The sequence below is a fragment of the Lepisma saccharinum genome, chromosome 15, assembly GCF_977018435.1.
Source record: "Lepisma saccharinum chromosome 15, izLepSacc3.1, whole genome shotgun sequence".
NCBI classification, from domain to species: Eukaryota; Metazoa; Arthropoda; class Insecta; order Zygentoma; family Lepismatidae; genus Lepisma; species Lepisma saccharinum.
This window is the reverse complement of record NC_139243.1, coordinates 21,215,133-21,235,339: the sequence shown is the minus strand read 5'-3', so window position 1 is coordinate 21,235,339 and position 20,207 is coordinate 21,215,133. Positions and strand designations below refer to the sequence as shown.

General features: G+C 39.6%; 1 protein-coding gene across 1 annotated transcript in view; it reads left to right on the top strand.

Moving 5' to 3' along the window:
• Positions 1–20,207, top strand: part of NetA (Netrin-A) — a 444,700-nt gene that overhangs the window by 380,761 nt on the left and 43,732 nt on the right. Inside the window, exons 3-4 of the mRNA XM_083136735.1 lie at positions 5,325–5,474; positions 10,222–10,287. Coding sequence (XP_082992861.1) covers positions 5,325–5,474; positions 10,222–10,287 — 216 coding nt within the window. The remainder of the gene's footprint in view (positions 1–5,324; positions 5,475–10,221; positions 10,288–20,207) is intronic.

Genomic DNA, 20,207 nt, shown 5'->3' with positions numbered 1-20,207 from the left:
CCCCCATTTCATATTTTCTTGAATAAGAAACACACTGTCTTGTATTTTCTTCTTTCTCTTCACCTTGCACTCACAATTTTAATACATGCTAACAATAAAGCACCCTTAACTGCTACGAAGCAAGTGTGAGGCATTTAAACAGCCAGATTTCAGCTCCCGGAAAACAGAGAAAGACACTTTTAGAGTGAGTGAAATTATTGAATATAATTTTCGTCAATAATTTATTATCATTATTATTTAATTTAATATGATATGCAAAATTGCTGACGTATCCCTCAAGATTTAGTATCGATTAACATTGACATTTCAAATGTAAAGAAAACGGATTCTAATCTCGCCCAGGGCCTGGCGATATGCTGCTACGCCACTGTGTGGAACCGTCAAATCAATCTCACCACCAACTTTTCCGAGTTCGAATCCAGTCCCGGATAGATATTCCTTTTAAAAAAGGTTCGTTAACTGAATTCAAGTAGTAATCGCCATTGGTCCTTATCTTCGCAATGCACCTGGGTGGGTGGAAACAGGAAACCTGTAATAAGATCGATGAATTTATGTATTCGCTTTTCTGCCACTTCGGCTAATTGCTACGTGGAAATGAGGTTGGATATATTCTGAAAAGGAAACTTTTTACACCCTAAAAATAAGAAAGGAATTCAAATGAAGTAAGAAACAATTCCTTTCAACCACCTCAGTGTCCTAGACCGTTGAGTGGTGACCAACGGTCACAGATTTGAGTCCTGGACAGTGATGTGCGTCTACGCGTAAACAACCATAGTCTACATTCTACACGTAGACTATTTTATACACGTAGATTACGTAATCTATGTAAACAACATGGCCAAAGGTGATAACTTAGCAAAGGGCGCCTTGGAATTAAAAGAAAAATACTTCGTATCAGTTGCTGATGTGTGAGGAGAACTTTTCATACTCTTTCTTCCAAATTCGAACAATTTCTCACCTAGGAGGTTACCTACTATAGGAAATATTCTGGTGTTTTATGGAAAAAAAGACCACTCTTGCCTCACGACTGCCATCTGTTGTTGTTTTTTGCATACTAGTTATCTTCTTCCATAGTTGATGACAGGAGAGAAGATAAATTTTGTTGTAAATAGGATTCTTTTCATTTCGTTAGGAACTAATATAGTTGAAAATGTCACTTTCCTTTCATGAAACCCTTGAAAATGCACTTTAGATTGTCTACGTAGTTTATGCAAACTACAACCCAATGTAATCTACGTGTAGATTACGTGTAGACAACACATGTAGACGTAAACTTATAGTCTACGGCACATCACTGGTCCTGGATGTAATATACCTTCCCTAATCATCATTCATCCGCACTGTTACAATTAGTCTGAAGAGATAGAAAAGTAACGTAAATAAAAATACAGTTGAACGGGTCGCTATCGTAAATTGAATACAAGTGACTGGCGAAAATTATTTTCTTTCTGTAAAATACAACAACATACATCATGAAAAATGTTACTAATACAAATATAATTTCTTAAACATTGGTATTATTTCTCGTTTGATGATTAAAGTATTAATTAAGAATCGTGAATCTAGAGACAGATCCTTAACATTTGTTTTAAACTGTTTTATGCTTAATTTTTTTTAGTTTTTTTTTTATTTAAAAATGCCAGTATGACTACCAGTCTGGAATACCTGGAAATCCTGGAAAAGTTAGGGAATTGACGTTTTCTGGAAAAGTCGTGGAAATGTCATGGAAATTTACTCATTTTCTGAAAAAAAATTAACATTTTTTTAGTAGTGCACTAGATGTAGATTGTTGAATAAATAAAAAAGGACAAGGAAGACATTTTTAATTTGTTGTGGGGAACTATACTTCAGTTTGGTACAATTAGTATTGTCGGTGGTACAGTAGAAGTTGCATATTTAATATTCTTGGAAAATATGTTATGTTTTGAACTATTTTCAAGTAGGAAACAATAAATGGCTGCGATTTTTGAGTTGTGTCTGGTTGACATTAGGATTAGTAGTACATCTATTACTAAATTTTACTGAAATAATGCATTATTTATGCTATGATTGTTATAGCATAACTTTAGTCAGTACTTAAAACCTCACCCTCTTTTGCTCCTATGCAAGAGTTAATTTCTCTTCAGTTGCCTTCTTGTTATTACTTTTAACATGTGAAGTGAATATTCTAAAAACTTGCTTAAGTTGGATTGGATTCTAAGTTTAGTGTTTAGCTAAAATGTAGTGACCTTCTTGTACACATGGTTTCAATAATGAATTGATCTGGAAAACCTGGAAAGTAAGGGAATTTTGTTTTTACAAAATTGTAGACACCCTGATGAGATTTCGACCACTGAGAATGTAAATGTTCTATGTCCAATTTTTCATTTTTTCAGGAGAGCTCTTTAAAGTTTGACATGATATATTTATTGAACCTTTGTTACCAATTGCGCTGAAAGTTTGTATCATTGCAATGGTTTATATATTGAAGCCTCTCCAAAAGTAAGTAGTTGTCTGGTTATGTATTTATGCTGGAATTATTGAAATTTCAGATAGAACAATTGCACGCAACACTAGTTTTGATTTGAGAGTGCCAATGTTCTATCTCCCAGATATAACACTGCATTCTGGAAACGAGATGGAGATGAGACAATTTCATTATAAATTTGTAGCAAAGTAAGGTAAATAATTCATACTTTGGGATATCAATCAACTAGTATCATACCACTATTATTCTAAGTTTTTGTCTGTTAACCACAAAAGTAAGAACCGAAGACCATTGCCATTGCTAAGCAGCTCCCACAAGTGACTGAGGTTAGAATGCAAGTGGTTTACCTCACACTCGGATGGTGCTTATGGTTGGTTGAGGAAATTGTGGTAAGGTTTCATTGGCTGTTGGAGTTTGCATTCTCGTGGCTGCTTCCAAATTCTGCACATGGACCAAAAAAACTTTCAATCTATCAATATTGGTTGTATGTAGGCATCAGACGAAAGCAGAGATGAAACAATTGCATCCTAAATAGACTACAGCCAAAATATATCCATTTGTTTACAATTTGAAGATAGAACATTTGCATTCTTAATGGACGATTTGTCAAAACAAACTCATAAAGTACACGGTTTTCGACAATCATATATTCAAGGTAAGACAATGTTAGCACAGATAAGCCCATTAATACGTTTATCTGTGATGTTAGTAATTCCGTATTCGAATCCAAGTAGAACATTACGCTTCTTCTACAGCCTACCAAATTCACCACACGATTGATCCAAGCTTGAAAAACTGGCGCTAACCCTTTCTGGCTTATAAACAAACAGATGACACGCAAAATTAGCAAATATTTGTGCCAATTCATTCTTTTAACTTTACCGCACTCGGTTGTAGGGGACAAGTGCATGTGTCAACAAGGATGCCCCTGATGCGGGTGGATACTAATAGACGTGTTTGCCGCCCGCCATTCTATGCGGGTTTTCCGTGAGTATTGACTGTGGCGCCATCCCTAGTGGATCGGGAGTTATGAGCTTATGTGCTGTCGAATTAGTATAACCAGTTCACAAGTATTGAAAATTCATTCTAGAAACTTAACAACCGATGGCTGTGCCCAAACGTCTTTATTTATCTTATTATAATGATTACAGATATATATATATATATATATATATATATATATATATATATATATATATATATATATATATATATATATGTATTGGTGGATTAGGAAGGTTAGTATTTTTTTACCCAGATGTTAATTTTCTACAAATTCTTTAGCCTAGTAGTGTCCCTTCTATCTTTACTCTAGTCATGGTAATGAAAATACCAGTTACAAAGGCGCAGCCATGGGGAGGAGGTCATTTTGTGAGGTTGAATCCTCTTTTCCAGTTCATTAATAAACAAAATACCCTATAACATGAATTCAATATTGAATCTAATTATGGCTATATATAGGTTATATAAATTATAATTTCTGACTCTTAAACGTGAACGACGAATTCCAGTCCAAACTTAAATGAATCTGAAATATCCTCTTGATGTAAGATCTTATCTGAAGAACGAGTAATAATATCGGTAAGCAACGCATGAACTCAAGAAATGCAGGTAAGCTGATTAATGAAAATACATGATAAAGATACGAGGGAGGCAGTTGTGTCTCCAAAGAATATATTTTTCTGGTGAACTGAAGGGTGGACGAAATATTTGCAGTTGGGCTCCCATTCGGTTGTTTATGGTTATTGACAATTTTCCTTTCTCTCTCTCTGTTCTTTTGTTCATCCATCTATTTCATTCTTCCCCTATCTTTCTTGTTTTCTCTCTATCTTCGTCCCTTCTTTGCTATCTTGTTTCTTACTCCTCTCTTTCTTTTATCTCTTCTTTTGCTTTCTCTCGTTCTACCTTCCTTCCTTCCTTCTTTAGTATCTTTCTTCTTACTCCTGTCTCCTCTTCTTACCTCTTCCTCTCCTTTCTATCTTTCTACCTTCCCTCTTTCTTTTGTATCTTTTTCCTTTTTGCTCCTGTCTTTTTTCTACCCCTTCCTCTGCTATCTATTTTTATCTTCCCTCTTTTCTTGTGTATATTTTTTCCATCTTGCTCCTGTCTCTTTTCTACTTCTTCCTCTGCATTCTATCTTACTACCTTTCCCTTTTCTTTTGTATCCTTCGTGCTCCTGTCTCTCTTCTTTACCTCTTTCTCTGATTTCTCTCTTCCATCCTTCTTTAGTATATTCCTTCTTTATTGATCCTGTCTTTTCTATTGTATCTCTTTCTTCCTTCTTATTCTCGATGTCTTTCTCTCGTTTCATCCCCCTCTTTACTTCTGTCTCTCCCATTCGCAAGTCTACTGACTTTATCTTTTCATCTCTTTCCTTAATTTTTGCTCTGTTTCTCTCTCTCCCATTTTCTGTTCCTCCTCTCTTTTTCTCTCGTATTATTAATTTGTTTCTTTCTTCCTGTCACTTTCTTCGTTTTCTCTCTTTCCTTCTATCTTTCTTTCTCTTCATTTGTCTGTCTCTTTATTTCGTTTCCCTACTTCTTGCTATCACCTTCTCTCTTTTCATTTCTGTCTCTCATGCTTTCAATTCCTTTGTTCCTCAGGCGTGATTCCTCTTTTGCTATAGATACGTATACATTTCTGGAAATTTGGATGTTTGGATGGATTGATTATTTGTATGCTATTAGGGTGTGCTATGACTCTTTCTTGGTGCCCGCCTGCTGGCGACATCCCTGGATAGAGGCAGAAATAGTGCCTTTGTCTCTACAATTTAAGTTGTGCCTTGTTTGTGTTTGTGCTAATATTGTGTTTGGTAGTGTTGTACCCTCACCTGACTAACAATTTATTCCTCTTCTAGCATGTGACTGTCATCCTATTGGTGCTTCGGGGAAAACGTGCAACCAGACAACAGGACAATGTCCCTGCAAAGATGGCGTAACAGGCATCACATGTAACCGATGCGCGAAGGGCTACCAACAGAGCAGGTCCCACATTGCACCTTGCATAAGTATGTGTGTATTTATCTTATTAACAGCATGATGTATTTTCCTTGTAGCTTTTGTGGTTAGGCGGTGCTTGTGTATTGTAGTGGCATAACTGTCTTCTAGATTCCTGTTTCATACAGTAACCCAGCCAGTGCCTTCTTATAGGAAGGCTTGTGAGGTCTATGTTGATGTACACGTCATCATCGATAGGTCATGAATATCAGCAGCGCATTCACACGATATCATCGTATTGCAATTTACCTGCACACACTACGTTCAAACAATGTCAGTTTTTTGTGCGTTCAACATAGATTTGCTACTTTGATTCTGATATGTTACGATCTCCATATAACCAGGGCCAGGTGGGTGCGGGCTCTTGGCCCATAACCAAAATTTTTCAGAGATCTGAAAAAAAATTAAATTTTCGTTGCTTTGTCTGTTCTATATAATCACAATATAAACATTATTGCAATTAAGAAACAATTAATTGATATATTTCGTAGTATTATCACAGATAAAGGATATATAAGCAGATCTTCATCTAAGGCAGGAAAACAGGTGCAAGGACCTCCCACTGGGAACGGCCCCTTGTAAGAAGTTCCGGAATAATACGTTGAGAGGCGCTGAGAGGCACCACTCGAAATCTTGCTTCCACTTCTTCTGCCACAAAAAGACAAGAGATGGCACTGCTAAATTTCAACAGCTGTCAAGCCTGACTACACCGGAACCATTGCCCTGAAGCGATGGATTCCGAGAAAACCTTTATCTGTGGTATTACGAGCAATAAACGGAACATGTTGAAGGTTAGAACAAAAAAATTATGGAAGGTTAATAAAAGTTTCAAAATTAGTGTTAATTTTCACTGGTACGACATTTATTATATTTAATTACAAAACTTGGTGTGTTCAATATCAGTATATTATTTTACGTCCCAAAGTGGCAATAACGTTCTCTATCATAATTCTCTTTTGTTTGCTTTACTCTGTATTTTGACGCTGTAGTGAATTTATAGGGTGATTCAAAAGTACCATAACACCCCCTATAAAATGTAAAGGAGTTATCACCATATTGTGTAAGTCATTTACACAGTATTTATTTATTTGTTTAGTTCCTTTTCAAAAGTAAGTATTTATGACGTAGTTTTTATATTAAAATGTGTGCATTTTGCCGTCCTTCAGGAAAATGTTTAAAATGTCCAGCTTTGTTGTTTTAAAAATCTAGTCACTTTACAATTAAGTACACAAGGAGAATTCCACTAACACATAATGGAAACAATAGTATAGGGTGGTCACAAAGTGGGCGTATCCCTCTTTATTTTCGACACTACGATGACAATGGTTGAATGCTTGATATGGACACATACCTGATACTTTGAGAGTCTAGTACATTGGTATCGAGACCGTCATTTTCGTAGCACAACCGAATTCTATGCCATGTTCTGGAAGACGTCTTTAGGAGATTAATATGGGATCACCTACGTGAAGGTATCTTCCACAGTAGATTAACGGTTATATCTCAGCCTGTCATTGATGAGGTCGGGTCTTATTGGAGGTCAGGTTAAGGGGAGATGGGTAATCTTCAGAACAGCTTCCAATCCAACGTCAGAGAAAAGTTTTGTTCAGGTAAAGACACACTTGAACCAGAACATGGCGCAGTATTCGGCTGGGCTACGAAAAGTACGGTCTACATACAGATGTTCTGGACTCTTAAACCATCACGTGTCTATGTGCATATCAAGCATATTCAACCTTAACCATCGTACTGTCGAAAATAAAAAAGCTGTTTGTGACCACTCTCTACCTTACAAATTTTAAATACAGTAGATTAAATGTCCCACTAATATTTAGAAAACTGTATTGTTACATTTTGTATATATTTTCCTTTGTGCTATTGAGAAAGACACACACGTGAATGTGTCGAAACGTTGAGCAAATAAAATGTTTTAACTCCATTAATTACATTTTTATTGATTTAGTTTATTTAACGTCGCGTTTCTTCAAATTTTGGCTAAACGTGACAAAGAAGTGAATTTCTTCACATGATTATGGTACCTAGGTACTTACTAGAGTTGACGAGCTGTATCTTTGCGGGTAAACCCTGCCCAAGCCCGGCTGCGCAGTAGCATGGGGGAGGAGCTACCGGCTGCTTGTCATTATCCTTGCGTTCTGTCCTTGCTGTCGACCACCCAAAGGGCGAGTAGGTGGCAACTACATAAATGTATCTCTCTCACACTCTGCGCGGAGTAGCCAAGGCCACCCGCAAAGATACAGCTCGTCAACTCTAACGTATATTTATAAGTTCTCTCTTGGCTACTTATTTATTGAATTACAAATAACATGCACATATCAGCTCGGCTTGCATAGTCGCGTGCAAAGATGATAGTAGGGATGGGTGCCTATAGGGGTTCATGGGGGCACTTGATACCACTGGAATTTTAAAAAAAATACTATTTATTAATTCATTTTTTATATTTGTATCATTTTCACCCTCTTATTGTGTCTTTTATATTTTCGTATTTTCTTCGTAGTCTACGAATCTTTTCTTCTTTCTTAATTTCTCTCCCATCCCAGCTGTTTCCTTTTCCTACTTTGTTTTCTCCTTTCTTGTTTTATATTGAGGTTCTTTTACTTCTATTTCGTTTTACTCCATTACTGTCTCCAACTTCTATTTCCCTTTCTCTCCCTATCGATTCTTTTATTTCTTCTATTCTGCTCTCTCTTCCTTAAAACATTGCTCTCTTGCGATGACCCACAAACATGACGTCACGCGATTTTCAACTCAAAGTGAATCAAATCAAGACTGATGTACTTGTGATGCATCAATTGACACTGATAAGGGTGTACTTTTTCTTTGGAATGGTCATGCTGATGTTCTCAAATGATATGAAAATCTCAATATGCTGACCAAGGCAGAATTTGTAAATATTTGTAAATATTAAAACGTCCTCACTAAGGTTGCTTTCCCGCCCGCTCTCCCGGACAAAAGTCTTCATACGCCAATATAAATTGTCCATAAATCGTTAATCTGATTTAATTTGATTCTTGTTATTTAGCGTCGCAGATTTTCGAGGCTCTGGCGTCTTGACCGGCAGACAGAATAGTCCTCTGCGGGGCTTGTGTGGCGTTATTTCCATGTGTGTTTGTGGGTGTCCTTTCCTTTCATTAATTTCATCTTATTGCTCTTGCTCATCTTCGCAACTAGCCAAAAGTGGCAGAAAAGCAAAGTCTCGTAAAATGAAAATAAACCAAGTTTTGGATAGAAACCTGTGCACTAGGATCAGTTCAAGTCTATTCTTCTAAAACGCACCCAAAGTATAGGGTTTTCCAATAAGAACCTTATGATTTCACAATGAAATAAAATTAAAACTATTTCAGATACAACCAAACTTTTTATATTATTTGAAGCATAGTTCATTACATTATGTTTTGAATAACACATCATTTAAGTGTCCACCTTGACTTCGTGCACACGAGTGAATTCGATGAACCCAATTTTCGATGACTTTGTGCAATAACTCGGGCCTAATGTCACGAATGCAGCGTTCGATGTTCAATCTTAATGCACCAAGGGTTCGTGGTCTGTTTGCATAGACTACATATTTCAAATAACCCCACAAAAAGCAATCTAAAGGAGTTAAATCACAACTTCTTGGAGGCCAACTAACAGTTGCATTTCTTGAAATTATCCATTCACCAAACTGTTCTTGCAATACGTCGATAGTGGCATTAGCAGTGTGACATGTGGCACCGTCTTGTTGGAACCACATGTCCTCCAAATCAATTTCATCTAAATTTGGCCACAAAACATCTGTTAACATCAATCGGTACCGCTCACCAGTCACCTTCTACCTCGTTTTGGAAAAAAAGAATGGTCCGACAATGCCACCATGCCATAAACCACACCATACAGTGACCTTTTGCAGATGCAAGTGCTTCTCGTGAATCTCTTGTGGATTATTTTCACACCAAAAACGACAATTTTGTTTGTTAACATATCCACTTAACCAGAAATGAGCTTCATCTGAGAAGATAATATTTTGCCTAAAATTATGATCCGTTTCAAGTTTCAAAACAACGTCTATTTTCATATTTGTTTTTGGATAATAACCAAACGTTCTTGAAGCGTGTATTTAGCCATGATGAATTGTCACAGTATACTAAACACAAATGACAACTACAGTGCGCGTCACATCTCCTGCCTATGGCGATAGCCAATAGCAGGCGCACTGCAGCGGTGCCATGTCGAAATCTCACACGGAAAAGAGACAGCGTGGTCGAGCGAAACGCCTTGTCACGGAGAGCAGGCAACGCCGCACGTCTGCAATTCGCTGGTTCTGTTCAGCCGTTCAAGGCCATATGCAGGAGATTTGACGCTCACTCTAGTGACAGTTATAACATTTGAAGCATAGTTGCCAGTTCATTTCAAAACCATATCATTCTTATTGGAAAACCCTATAAAATATAAGCGAAAAAAGTTATGGTCATTTACTATTATCTTTGCAATTGACTATATAAAGTGGACAGTGGCTGCGATTGGGTTCCAAAACTGGGGGAGCAAAGAGAGTTTACTTTCCCTTGGTAGAGGTTTAGCATGGTTCTCGCCCCCACCCCCAACCCTAATCGCCAATACTGAAAATGGATGTATAAGCTTATAAGAATGAACCAATGTTTAATACTATAACAAACTATAACCCGTATAGAATAATTAGTGAAAATTGTAACGGAAAATAGTTCTTTGTTATTGGACGTTCTTTTCTTTTCCTCTCTGCAGAAATTCCGAAGGCTCCCTCAACGGTTCCAACAGTTGGAAGCGGAGGCGGAACTGGCGCTGGTAGAGGTAAGATAATTTCTCATCCTCACATGATATAATAAGGTAACCATGAGGTGTGTATTGTAGTGTAGTGTTAGTGTTTGTTTATGTTTCCTTTCGGGAACCTTTTCTTGAAACATTACCAGTATCTGAAGGTATTCGTTGGAACGTAAGTTGAAGACAAAACCTCCACACATATCTTCAGGGATATACACAAATATGGCATACGTGACGAAAGTTACGTTTCGTCTTGTCTCGTGGGTAACACTAGTGATGCTCACGAGAGGAGACAAGCGAATATTTTCTAGACGAGACGAGATAGATCAAAGTCTTGTCTCGTCTTGTCTCGTAAATAATACTGGTATTGTTCACGAGATAAGAGAAACTATTATTTTCGGGATGAGACGAAAACGAATATTTTAGAGACGGGACGAAACGAAAGTCTCGCCTTAAATTGATTGAATTTGTGTTTTAAGTCCACTTTATACACAGTATAGCTAATCGGGACTGGACGTACAGTCAGTGATGTGCGTCTACGCGTAAACGACGATTGTCTACATTCTACGTGTAGAGAATGTAGACTATGTAAACTATGTAATCTACGTAATCAACGTAGACAACATGGCGCTCAGTGTTCTCCGTGCAAGGCACGCGCATCGTTCTAGAAGCAGCAACCGACATCAGCAGGTGGACATAGAGAGCGTCAAGTATTCCACTGTCCAGAAATAAGTGTTTTATTTACGTTCAACCAATTCACTACGTATTAATTGAACTACAACATAAACATGTCGCGACATATCCAAAAATGTGATGACCGTGCAATGACAAGATTTGTTTTACTTCTATTTCCACCATTTCACACGTGGAAAAATCTGCTTTAAAAACACATGCACTTTCCTATGCAGTAATAAGACAAAAAACTATTTTTAGCCTTCCCTTTTGCCAGTGTAAAAAATAATGTCAGTTTTCACTATAGCTGTCATTTGTTTTTCTTTCGTTAGTCCCTTTTCCCCTTTTTCGATAACTTCCATTACGTCGGATGGTCTTAAGTTGGTTATAAGCCCAGATTATCGACATATTTAAAGAAAAAATACTTTCTCTTTCAAAGATCACTGGGATTTCCTTCTTCCCTGTTGTTTGTATTGTCTACAGTAGACTATGTAAACTATAAGCCAATGTAATCTTCGTGTAGATTACGCGTATATAACGCATGTAGACGTAAACTTATAGTCTACGGCACATCACTGCGTACAGTTTAAAGTGGGATCCGAACCACTATGTGCCTCCACCGGGCATCGAACCCGGGACCCCTTGATTACAATGCGACGACGTTAGCACTACGCCATCGGGGAGGCCCTTCGTCTCGTCTTCTATGCAACACTACATAGGTTGGACCCCACACGAAAAGAAATCCTCACTACGCCTCTGAGGCTCTGGATAGGGAAAATCGGCCTACATGCTTTAATGTACACAACTAGCAGAACCGGGAAACAAAGATGATTTTCCGAGAGATCATAATGGATTTCTTCTCCCTACCGAAGCTGAAGTAGGATGGATCCCAAATCCCGAGGCTGGCAACAAGATGAAACATCACCAGAAAGTCCCCGGATGAGAACCCAACAAAGGACGCCTCGCAGGGAATAATCCAATAATGGATGCGTTTTGGTTCCTCTGGGATGCGCTTCTTCCTGGAACTTCCCTCTCGAAATCCCCCAATTTGGGAGCACTCGACTTCTTAGGGTGGACATTTGATGGATAGATTATTGGCCTTCCTCTGTTCCCTCGGGATCTGCCTTGTCCTTCCCTCTAGTCTCCCATATGTGGAATGGTTCTGTTAGTCGATAGCACGCAATTAGATCCAAAGTAGCAAGAGTATATGTGGCAAATGGACACGACTGTACCAGTGGCGCAACCACATTGCCCTCCAACCTTGGAAGGAAGAAAGAGAGGGCAAATATTGAAATAAGAAGGAAGGCCAACACAATCTAAGAGATTGAGTTTCATTTTTTCTTTTTGTTTCAAGTCCACTTTGCCACAGATAGGCTAATCGGAACTGGGCCTACAGTTTAAAGTGGGCTCTGGAACACTATGTGCCTCCATCCTTGATTACAAGGCGACGATGTTACTATTTGTTATTTATTATTACCAATTTACAGAGTTCATATTGTAATAGTACAATTTCTAATACAATACATGGAATAACAATACTGTAGACATATGCGCCGACTCCATTGGGCTTGGGGGGGGGGGGGCTCGAGCCCCCCCCCAATGTTAACGATGTGGGGGCAGAGCCTCCAAATAATTTTGTCTAAGAGGATCTAATGTATTATTTTGCTTCTCTTGTAAAGTTTACTCAGAATTGTGCCACATGAACTTAACTTTAAATACACATTTGAAATGTTCTAGACCATCAACTTTGGGGGCTGAGACCGCTAAACCATCAATTTTGGGAGGGAGGACTATGATCAGAGACAGCAAAACACATGACTTATTACTATATACTAAGTATATAATTATGAGTATTGTTAACATTTTTACTAAAAAGAGTTTCAAAAGACGATGTGCATAAACTAGGGTAGTGGATGAGACGTTCGGACTACAAATAACTCTCACATGACATTCAGAACGAGATAATTGATATATTAAAGAGATCTGTTTTGCGCTCCGTGGTGGCAGATATTAAAAGTCGGGAATATTTTACTATTATGGTTGACGACAATTGTGACATATCCATCCGCGGATAATTAATATTCTGCAATCATGAGATTCCGAACACTGAGGCCAAAACTTAAAAAAGGGAGAGAGTGAGTCATTCATTAATTTATTTCAGTGATCAGAGCCCCCCCAACAAGTCGGCGCTCCTGACTGTAGAGTTTCATAACATATTTCCATCTACTTTTCTAGCTAATGTATTCATAACTGTTTTCTTGAATTGTGAACAAATCGACACTTTTATTATCTTTCTCCATAGCATTGTAGACCGCACTCATTCTCCAAATAGGTGACCTTTTCATGATATTTGTTCGCGCTTTGCTCAGATAGAAGGTTCCATGCTTGGGTCGCGTTTTAATGTTCGGAATGCGTATTTTGAATTGTGAAAGCCACAGAGGAGATCGAAGTTTGCCGTTAAAAATTCTCTAAAGTAGCAGAAGGTCTCGGGCTGTCCTTCTGTGGCCAAGTCTGTCCATATGGAATTGCTCTATTAAGTTGGTATACGATTCGAACCTGGGGTATTCCCCTTCCAGTTTGAATTTCATGTATCGCAATAATTTTGACTGTACACGTTCTAAATTTGCGGTATGTTTTTGAACTTCTGTGTTCCATATGACAGAGTCAAATTCGAGTTTTGTACGCACTAGAGAATAATACAATATTTTTAGTGTTTGTGTACTTCTGAAGCCCCTGCCCGTGCGGATAATAAATCCTACAAGCTTGTACGTTTCGCTTATTACTTTGTCCAGATGATAGGTGAACGTTAATTTAGAATCAAAAACTATTCTTAGATCTCTTGCCTTTTCCGCTTTCTTAAGGTTAACATTATTTATTTTATACTGATAATATATAGGCGTCTTTTGCTTGGTGTATGTAACAGAGAAGCATTTTTTAACATTTAGGGAAAGTTTGTTATATGAACACCACGCACTCAACCTATTTATGTCGCGTTGTAAGGAGGCACAATCGTCTGAGACCACTACGTTACCGGGAAATCCTTAATAAAATTTAAGAGTACACAGAAAACTAAACGAGTGCCTTCCAGAAGACGTACTGGCAACATCGTTTCCTTGTAATCAAGGAATCCTGGGTTCAATACCCGGCGGAGACACTTACATTTTATCCAATACAAAAACTTCATCATTTTTTGAAGTACTGCACCACCACGTTTTTCAATGTTCTCCGTTGTGAACTTCTTCCGGTTGTCCGTGCCGTGAGAAGGCTCTGAGTGCATGGAGAAACTTCTCCCCAAGCCTCAGAAAGGTAATGGTCCAACTGTTGCTGGTTCCCAAAGCAGGTTCTCTCTAGTGAACAACCAGTGTACAGGATCCTTGTAGTTTCCAGCATAAGCCAACTAGACTGCTGTGCCACTGGAGGAAATAGGTGATTGGTCACTTGCGGTGTTGCCGTTCCTATTCATCACAGTGCCTCCATGATGGCGTAGTGATAACATCGTCGCCTTGTAATCAAGGGGTCCAGGGTTCGATACCCTGTGAAAGCAGATTGTCCAGTGGTTCGGATTCCACTTTAAACTATAGGGCCAGTCTCGATTAGCCTATCTGTGCCTAAAGTGGACTTAAACCCGAACTCAAACAAGCAAACTCGTCACAAAAACTTTTTTTAAAATGCTATCTGATTTCTATGATGAAAAACAAGTGTTTATAACGCGGGAGAAAAACATGTGTTCTTAGTTTTATCTACTGGTCGTATTTGGCGCTGCAGTCGAAGTGTAATTCGAAAGGCTTCAAGACTGAATTGCATGACCATTCTCGAAGAATGTTCGCTTCAAGTACGGTCTTGGAACTTTCGCCTTACGTCCTATAAAATTTCAGTGGGGGGGATGCTGTGCACATGAAAGGAAACGATCACAAAATAGAATTCGTCTAGGATGTAGCAAAAAAATATACGGAACTACAAATCCTTTCCCTAGTCACCACTGACATCTACGATTACTAGATCGTCTCGGTCCGAAGCCCACCCCATTTTTGCGCCTAACTGTACCTATAAGATTGGGCTTAATTCGCGCGAGTTATCCTTGGAAACCGCAACCAGCGTTACGGAGCTCGAATCCGCAAAAAATTAATCAAGGAAGATGGAGGAGGAAGCGAACAAAGGTAATCTTGGCCGACTGAATAATTTAACAGGGTCATTAGCAAGAATTTCCCATGTTGGAAATTAGTGCTATGTCGGGGGGGATCCTCCCAGGGGCGTCTGTATGTGTTGAACTGCGGGGGAAGGGGTTCAAAAGGAGGGTCTTAAGCAGAAGATACGGATTATTGGTGTGAGCTTACTTCGAGGTGATTTAGGCAATAGCAAAGTCTAAATAAGTATTGTTCTTATTATCCGTATGTGAAAGATATTGAGGATAATAAGGATAATACTTTTTTTAAATGAATTCTTGGAATGGTTTGGAAAAACATTCCCAAACCAAATTTACTTTATTATCAAGGGCGCGCAAAGGATTTTTCTCGGCGGTCGGGGGAGAGTATTATATTTTATCTCGCCCTTCGGTCATAGAAACTTACAAGGTAAAGATAAAAAGTAAAGTTCAACGTGCACTTTGCACCATGCCATGATGTGTATGTAGGGAGATGTGGGGGATTCTATCGAACTAGGCCATTTTGGAGGTCATGTGATCAGCAGCACGCTCCGGCCATCTTTACTCCACGGGGTTGTCCCCAGGTACCCATTTAATTGAGGCTGGGTGAGCCCCAGAGCCGCTTTATGCGTGGAAAAGACCGGGAAAATTCCGGGAATCGAACCCGTGGATCTATTTTTACTATTATGTTACAAACCATAGAACGAAATTGAATTGAAAATACTTTGGCGTTGTTGACAAGTTTAGACTTGAGTTCACTATTGAAATAGGAACTAAATTTAACTTGCTTCCTTTCCATTCACATCTATTACTTTCTTGATGAACAATCTCTTGTCTTTTTGTACTTTCTCGCGATACACAGGTATCAGAGACCACTTAATCTGCTCTCCTTCATCGTATCTCTGCGCCAGGGGTCTCGGGTTCGAATCCTGGCCTGGGCGTGGATATTCGTGAGTGTGCATTCATCAATTTCATCATATCATCACTCATTCCCATCTTCGCAAATTAGCCAAAAGTGGCACAAAAAGCGAAGTAAAATAAAGCAAATCGAATCACAAATCGTATCTCTGATCCATGTTTTAGCACACCTAAGGGTACTTAAAAACAATTAATTCAAAATGACGGCACGTAATTGTCAAAGTCGGTTCCCGCATTCGAGAAATTATTCCCGACGTTTCGGGGTCCCGAACAGTCGAGAAATTCCATAGGATCGTTTTTAAAAGTGGTTAATTCTTGGTATTTTAGGCACTATAAGTGTTCCTATTCCTGAATGTGCAAAAGCAGTTACTTGAGGGAAATAATATATCGAATTCGAGATTTTTACCTAAAGGCTGGTTTACACTGGTCGAGCGAGCGGGAGAGTTACTGGGACGAGTTACTGGCCTGTTTGCTCGACTCGACCCTTCTGTACCTGTTTACACACTTTCTACTCGACTCTAGCACAGTGGGATAGTGGGTGCAGCTGTTTGGTGCTCTTTTCACAGATTGAACCATCGACGTCGTTGTCGATTTGTTTTTAAAAAAGTTCTGAAACGGTCTACACACTTTTTTCCACGAGAAATGAATACAATAATGCACAAAGACATGTCTGGAAATAAAACTAATTTCTTTGATTTTTCTATTTTCGATCGTTCTTGGTTGAACGTCAATTCTTTATTTCTAATTCTATTTCTGCTACGCCAAATGCATCAAGTCTCATCTCTTCAACTTCATTTGTTTGTTCCTATAATAGACACAAATTCCATGGACACTCACAGACACAACACAACACAGACTCTTTACTGTCCTCAGAAAGCGTTTACTCGGTCGAGTCGATGTCCTCTGTGGACAGCCACTCGACTGGCCTGACTACTGGAGCGAGTACTGGCTCCAGTGCTCTCCCCACTTGTTTACACGGGGAGAGTAGCTCGCTATACTCTACTCGCTCCAGCTACTTTCCCGTCTACTCGACCAATGTAACATCGGGATTATAAAATTTCCCTTCCCAATCGCAAAAAATGTCCGTCCCACACACGTTTCGGCAGCCAACATGATTCTAATCAATGTCTGTTGTGTAAACGTTCCCTCGTTATTTTGTTGGACATGGCAGTGAATTGCTGTAACTGACATCCTGTAAATCGCAAAAAACAATATTATATGTAATAAAATATCCCCATTCGAATTACATGAACTTTTCCCAGATATCTCATGGGGGGGATGCATCTGCCCCCTCTTCCCCCCCCCCCGGCCTTGTGGGCACCCTTGTTTACTATGCTATTTGTTGGAACATACCAAGCGGATATCTATGTGGTTATTTAAACGTAGATAGAGACACACAAAGGCCAAATAATGAAATAAAATTGATTAATAGAAACAAAAAATAATACATAATGAAACAATTGAACTATGTGGTAATTTATAGACACTTTTAACCATTTCTTAACGGAATTAGTTTGCTACTTTATACTACAGAGCATTCCCTGTTATCCGCTACGAGACTCGGCAGCAAGCGGCCCGGCATCAGCGCTTGTCTTTCCCGGTGAACGGGTCCGCGACAGTCGCTTATATTAAACCCCGTAAAAAGTTTAGAGTAACAGGGCCAGTTCTGAATAAAAGTGGAAAGAAAAATGGGGAAATAAAATATACAAGACAATCCGCACACCATCCGTGAGTTAAAAGAAAGTATTGTACGAAAAATCGGGAGAATTACAGTAGACGAACTTGCACGTGTAAATGCCAATGTCCTTCGGAGATGCCAGGAATGTGTTGCAGCAGAGGGACATCATTTTCAACACCTTCTGTAGTCAATGTTAGTACACAATATGAAAACTGTAATTTTAATAGCCGACTCTAGCGACTGTCGCGGACCCCGTTCACCGGGAAAGACAACCGCTGATGCCGGGCCGCTTGCCGCCGAGTCTCGTAGCGAATGTCAGGGAATGCTCTGTATTTGATGTATATAAAAGTAACAAGTAAATTTCTACAAGTAAAGGTAAAGTGTTCCCCTGTGCTTTGCACCACGCCATGAAGGCGTATAGGGGGTGTGGAGTTAGGGCGCCACACTTTCTTGATCACGGCCGAAGGTGGGAGTGATGTGATCAGCACCACGCCCCTGGCCGCCTTTAGCACTGAGTTTCCTCCACGTACCCACTTCATACGACGCTGGGTGGGCGCCGGAGCAGCTTGGACAGGTGGGAAAAAATCCCTGTTCTCCCCCGTCGGGGATGGATGTCTCTCGCCATAACGTTTATTTTAAAAGGAAAGCCCCTAAGCGGAGACTTCCCCCATCACACTTCAATCACTCATATCATTTCACTCAAATCTCCATTTCAGGACTTTCAGGACAGACAATCACAAACATCCACGTCCGAGCCGGGATTCGAACTGGGACCCCTGGTGTCGTAGCGCGATGTGCTAACCACTCCGCCACGGGGGCCGACCTTAACGACTGAGCTAATATTTACTGTAATTTACTTTTTATATGTGACAACATAGTCATAATAATTTACACACCCATTTTTTTTTTGTATATATGGAATCGCAGAACACTGGCAGAGACGATTCCACGCAGGTAAAACAGCGATAGCGAAAAATCAGGCGAGATCAGCCCTGTTGGTGGGGGTCATAGCCCCCCCCCCCCCTTTGGCCTAGAATTCCTAAAAAAAAGAACATCAAAGGCAGGAAAAGATGGTAAAATTAGGACAAGAAAAGTACACGTAACCCCTCCCTTTCGAAAATCCTGGGCACGCCACTGAATGGCACGGTATTGCAGAGACCCGGGTTCGAGTCCTGGTCGAGCCTGCATTTTTCGCTGAAAATTTCTACATAGTACATCTTCTGCGTGTGCCTGATCTTCAATAATTTGTATATGTGTGTGTGTGTGTGTGTGTGTGTGTGTGTGTGTGTGTGTGTGTGTGTGTGTGTGTGTGTGTGTAAATTTAGAACTTCATCCCCTACCAGTCTTCAACGATTTTGCACCCTGATCTAAAATGAAAGAGAAGAAATATGTGCAATCTTTTCCGGACACCCTGTGTATATCGGTGTGTGGGTGTGGGTGTGTGTGTGTGTTAGGTATGTAGCAGGTGTTTGCAACCTTCCTCCCTTTTTTGAAAACAGACGAATAATTCGGGAATTTACCCCGTGTTTCCTGGCTCTCCCTCGTCCCCCAAGATTAGGTCAGACAATTTCCCGTCTGCATTTTATGGAGATGGTCTGGAATGAGGCCGAGGGAAAACTCCATCGCCCATTTCTCCAGGCAGAAAATTCGAGTCGTTCTTGCCACGCGGACAAAATGTCGCTGCATGTTTTTCTTCCCTCCCCCTTTTTTTTTTGGTCGCGGGAGGACGTTTACATTAGAATTTTCTCAGGTGACTTACACGCCATTACTGCCCGGGATTCTCGAACGCGACACACTTTCCCGAAAATTGAGTTTCGCCCGGTCGTCTGTTATTTCCCTTCCCTCCGTTCGCGACAAGGAAAAACAAGAACAGGAAAGAAGAGATGAAAAAACTGCAACGTTCTATTGAACAATTTTTCTGTGTGGTCGTTTTTGGAGATCCTTTTTTTCTTTCTCTCTCTTTTTTTTTGGCAGCGTATAGTTCGTGTTGCGATGTGTATCCTTCGAGAAATACCCTATTTGAGAACACTGGCAAATTGAGGAAATTTCCAGGATGGAGAAAACCTGTTTTCGTTCGAGAGCGGCGTGTTCTTCGCTCTTTTGATCTTTTGATATAGTTTGCCTCTTTTAACTCACATTACGCTCAAATAGGGCCATTGGACCTAGTTGAAAATTCTATCCAAACACTGTGAAATAAAGTGCCTCGGAGGTAATCGAGAACTAGACACACATTTAAAACTTGAGACGAGACCTAAGTATTGCCAACTGTCGTCCAGGGTTGTCACTCTAGGACCTTGATAATATTCAAGTATAATTCCCGGTTTTCAAGGCTAACTTTCCAAAAATTCAAGGGTACAAGTTAGGCTTACCATACGTCCGGGATTAGCCCGGACAGTCCTGGTTTTTTAGCGATGTCCGGGATTGCAAAATGTCCGGGGTTTTGAGAATCTGGACATGAAAATAGCCACCGCAAGGATCGATTATACCTTTTCTTATTTACAAGTTATTAATGCAATTGTAAAAGATGCCGTAAGTATTGAT